Source organism: Oncorhynchus mykiss, chromosome 18, assembly GCF_013265735.2.
Source record: "Oncorhynchus mykiss isolate Arlee chromosome 18, USDA_OmykA_1.1, whole genome shotgun sequence".
Lineage (NCBI taxonomy): Eukaryota > Metazoa > Chordata > Actinopteri > Salmoniformes > Salmonidae > Oncorhynchus > Oncorhynchus mykiss.
The window spans coordinates 44,185,322-44,190,143 of record NC_048582.1 but is presented as its reverse complement, the minus strand read 5'-3'; the positions used below and the strand labels follow the sequence as shown (position 1 = coordinate 44,190,143).

At 45.7% G+C, this 4,822-nt stretch overlaps 1 protein-coding gene across 1 annotated transcript; it reads left to right on the top strand.

Annotated features, from left to right (window-relative positions):
- The first annotated feature begins 1,635 nt into the window (after positions 1–1,635).
- LOC110496343 (protein rapunzel) lies at positions 1,636–4,256 on the top strand. Its single transcript, XM_021572176.2, has 2 exons — positions 1,636–1,787; positions 2,789–4,256. The coding sequence occupies exon 2, from the start codon at positions 2,808–2,810 to the stop codon at positions 3,483–3,485; it is 678 nt and encodes a 225-aa protein (XP_021427851.1). The 5' UTR covers positions 1,636–1,787; positions 2,789–2,807; the 3' UTR covers positions 3,486–4,256.
- Positions 4,257–4,822: the final 566 nt, after the last annotated feature.

The following is a 4,822-nucleotide window of genomic DNA, read 5'->3' as shown; positions in this document are numbered from 1 at the left end:
CACTAACCTCTCTCCCTTCCAGTGCGTACTGGGGTATCAGCTGGTTCTGGCGCCTTGGCATCAGAGTCAGACCGAGGCTCCTGCGGTGGACGACTGGTTCAGGCTCTCGACCCGAAACCTGCCCCTCTGCCTGCCCTGCTGGAAGCTGGGTCCGCGGTTGGTTTGGCCATTTAAAGTCCTGGGGGGAGTGAACGAGATTTGTTATAGGCTTCCCCCCGATTACCGTATTAACCCCTCGTTCCATGTGACGCTCCTCAGGCCGGTGGTTGCTGGCCCGCTCCAGGAGTCTGAGGTGCGGGAGGTTCCTCCGCCCCCTCTGGACATCGAGGGGGCCCCGGCATACTCCGTTCTCGCCATACTGGATTCGAGGCATCGGGCGAGGGGCCTTCAGTATCTCCTGGAGTGGGAGGGGTACGGTCCACAGGAAAGGCGCTGGGTTCCGGTCGAGGACGTGTCGGACCCTTCAGTGCTGCAGGAGTTCCACCGTCTTCGTCCGGATCGCCCTGCGCCTCGCCCTTTGGGTCGTCCCCGAGGCCGGTGTTGGCGCTGCTGGAGCCGTGCATCAAGGGGGGGGGGGGGGTACTGTCACGACTTCCACCGAAGTTGGATCCTCTTCTTGTTCGTATGGTCGGTGTCGCCGGTCTGCTAGCCATCATCGATCCACTTCTCATTTTCCATTTGTTTGGTCTTGTTTTCCCACAAACCTGGTTTCAATTCCATCATTACATGTTGTGTATTTAACCCTCTGTTCCCCCCATGTCCTTGTCTGGAATTGTTTATTGTAAGTGCTTATGCACGTTATTCTGGTGTGCGTCGAGTTTTGTAACCATTGTATTGATTGTTCTGTTTACGGTGATTTTCATTTTTAAACTGTCCCGTTGTAACACAGTTTTGCTCTCCTGCGCCTGACTTCTCTGCCGCCAGTACGCACCCCTTACAGGTATAAATCATTTCACATTCCTTATATTAAGCAAACCAGACAGCACAATTTTCTTTTTTTTCAATTTTATTTACGGATCCAACATTTACACACCAACACTCAGACAGAATTTACAAACAAAGCATTTGTGTTTAGTGAGTCCACCAGATCATAGGCAGTAGGGATGACGAGGGATATTCTCTTGATAAGTGTGTGAATTTGACCATTTTCCTGTTCCTGTCCTCAGACTCCTGGAGCGGGCCAGCCATTTAAAATGTAACAAGCACTTTTGATTGTCAGGGAAAATGTATGGAGCAAAAAGTGCATTATTTTCTTTCGGAATGTAGTGGAGTAGTAGTAAACGTTGTCAAAAATAGAAATATTAAAGTGCATGTGTAGTACTTGAAATTATTTTTACTGAAGGACTTTACTCTACTGGCGTGTGTGTGTGTGTGAGAGAGAGAGATAGAAAGTTGTGGTGTGGTGTGTTGGTTGAGTACTGTGAAAGCAGAAAATAAAGAATTGCCATGCAAATATGAACATAGGTATATTATATTCTGATGGATTCCCCCTACCCTTATCCCTACATTCCCTACAACACTATAAAACAATTATTGCTACTGAAGGTGTGGACGTATTTGATATACCTAAAACAATAGACACCCTGCCTGTCCTCTGTTTGGGTTACAACCATAAAGCAGTCAGCTGCATTTTCCCCTCCATCCAATCAGCACAGCCCGAACAAGAGTCATGTTTCCTCGTTCCTCTGTCCTTATATGGCAGAAGTAGGCTGGGACTCCAGGAAAATGGTGGCTTGGAAATACTGACAGCTTGTGTGAAGAGAAGTATAACAATAGCTTGAATTCAGGTAAAAATAAGAAATGTAGTAATACATTTGGCTTTGTATTATCTTTTGGGGGTTTATCTGAAAAGGAACACTGTTTAGATATATTTAATTCAGAAGGGAAATCAGTGGTTCATGATACACGTTTGTGGTTGGAGATACAGGAAATGAATTTAGTTAGACCAAAATGAATGTGATTTACTAATGGCAAAGGGATCTCTGAATTGATGAAGATTGGCATGGGCCTTCATCATTTTGTTAATCTTTAGAAAAACTTGCACTGTAATAGGAGGTCAATGATCGTACTTAACGTACCCTAGAGACACCCACTGATCTTCCTGATTTTTTTTCTGCATTGCCAGCTTGGGCATGATGAGTAAGAGCTAAGCTATGAACTATGATTATAAATGTTTTGTGTGTTTGTCCACAGCCACACAGATCAGTTGGTGTACATACACAGGACAGCAGCCACTCCCTTTAAACCAGTTACCCAAATGGATGTCTGTGTGGGGTTTTGAATTTAGAAGCATTCTATGCCCTGTATTTGAATGAAATACTTGATTAGAACTGATCGCTCATAGCCATAAATATGAAAATGAAAAGTTTGATAATGAAATATGTCTCGCTTTCTCTTTCAAATATGAAATAACAGTTCATCTTGGCTTCTAAATCTAAGTAATTAGTGACTTTTTGCCCTGGCCTATAGACTTGTTGCTTGCTACACAACTAGGGGCTTTATGAGTGGTGTCACTCAGGAGTATTATGACTGTAACTTGATACCTGAAGCTAAAAGACACAGTGACATAATGCATATGTAGATTGTAACTTGAACTAAGATGCCTGATTTTGCCTGCAGCATTAAAAGTATAGGATTTGAATTCTACTGAAACATTGGTCAATCCCCCATCTACAAGAAAAACAGAAACAGTTCAGTTCATTGTCTACTCTCACAACAGCCTGACAGTGTCTGCTCTGCTCTGCTCTGTCTGTCTGTCTGTCTGTCTGTCTTGCTCACTGTTTGTCAGAAGTCAGAAGCTCACAGCGATGGCTGACGCCGGGCAAATCAGAAAGACAGCGGTCAAGGTGCTGGGCTGCGTGGAGAAAGTATCCTCTTTCGCCTCGTCCATCAATCCCCTCTTCGGCATCGTCTCCTCCCTGGTGGGGGTGGTGCGCATAGGCCTGGTGGGCGATGAGGCGCACGCCCTGGACAAGGACTTCCAGGTGGTGCACGGCAAGCTGGAGAGCATCTCTGCGAAGAACCGCCAGTGCCTGCGGCAGATTCGTGTGGACGAGGTCAATGAGACATTTGGTAAGTACGAGGAGTACATCAAGCACCAGTACGCCGCCTTTAGCTCCATGGTGGCGTTGGTGAGGAAGGACCCAGAGGGAGCGCGGCGCCACATGGCCAAATTCGAGTGGGTCTATGAGAAGGACAAGAGCGACCTGAGCCTGGACGTGTACTACCGGGGAGTAATGGGCACCGGGTCGGTGTTCGGAAGGCCCCTGCTGAAGGTGTACCTGGAGCACTGCAACGGAGACCGCAGGGTCATGGAGCACTGGTGCTCCCAGGTGGGACACCTGTTCCACATCGGCCTGATCGCCCTCATGGCCTACACAGCGGTGACAGAGGACGACGAGGACGAGGTGCGAGAGAAGTGGACCAAGCGTGTGGAGGACATCCAAGCCAAGATGCAGGAGGTTTTGAGTCAGTGCAAAGAGTAGGAGAGGAGTCTTCCCTAAAGCTTGGGGAAGGGGAGAGGTGGGGGCCCTGTCCAGAAATTACCCTTACTCCCAGTCCTGGAGTGCTACCGGGTGTGTAGTATGTCCTGGGTGTTCCTACCCTGCTCTAATATATCTGATTCTACTAATCAGCTGCTGATCATGGGCCTAATTAGCTGAACCAGATATGTTAGAGTAGGGATGGAATAAAAGCCTGCAGACCCAGTAGCTATTCAGTAAAAAGTCACCCCTGCTCTAACTCATTTTTAGAACTGGATAGGTACAAGCAATATGGCTGTAGCTCCACCTTGCTCTATGAGAGGCAAGGTGGATTTTTTTGCCAAACATTTCTTAGTCCTGTCCAATTTACTTTGATCAACACAAGTGCCAAGGGGTAGGGGCTAGGGGTTGATTCTTGACAGGGACAACGATTTGAGGGGAGGTTAGGTGGGTGTGAAGTGGAGTTTGGTCGTTAAAACTGTGGAGAAGTGGTTCGTTCCCACTTTCTCAAGACCAGACTCATTCAAGTGGACCAAGTAAAGCAAGGAAATCATGTATTATGAATAGATGGGGAACTAAATTCACAGTAAAAGCAATCAAATGTATTGTCATTTATTTGGGTCAACTGAACTCTGTTGTTGTGGCAATAGTTCCTAATTTGAACTTGTGATCATACAGCTGCCTTATATTAGCCTACCAGTCAATACATTCTCTGACTGTCCGTTAATGTTTTATACACTGTCTTCAATAAACAAGTCTAAATTATGACCCATATTACAGTATGCACAATAATCATTTGACTGAAACACTAGTATCTCTCTCTCGCTCTGTTGGCTATGTGGCCAATGATGTCACCATACATCAGGGGTTCCCAACCTAGGGACCTTCCTTCATTTTAGGGGTACAATTCATAATTGTTTATACCGATCTAAAACGACACAGAAATCTGTGATGCTTTATGCTAGAAACAATAGGTACAATGCCAGATGAAGACTGATGCACATGGGAATATCAATCAATCAAATGTAGGCTTTTATAAAGGCTTTAAAAAAATATATATATATTTTTTTTTTATAACATTTGGGGCCGGCAGGTAGCCTAGTGGTTAGAGCGCTGGGCCAGTAACCGAAAGGTTGCTGGATTGAATCCCTGAGCTGACAAGGGAAAAATCTGTCATTCTACCCCTGAACAAGGCAGCTTTGTGTTCCCTGGTAGGCTGTCATTGTAAATAAGAATTTTGCCTAGTTCAATAAAGGTAAAAAAAAAAGGAATAAGGAATAAATAACCTAGGAATAACTCCCTAGAAAGCAAGAAACCTAGAGAGGAACCAGGCTTTGAGG

Coding starts and splice junctions, on each gene's coding strand:
- LOC110496343 (XM_021572176.2), top strand. CDS start 2,808: ATGGCTGACGCCGGGCAAATCAGAAAGACAGCGGTCAAGGTGCTGGGC.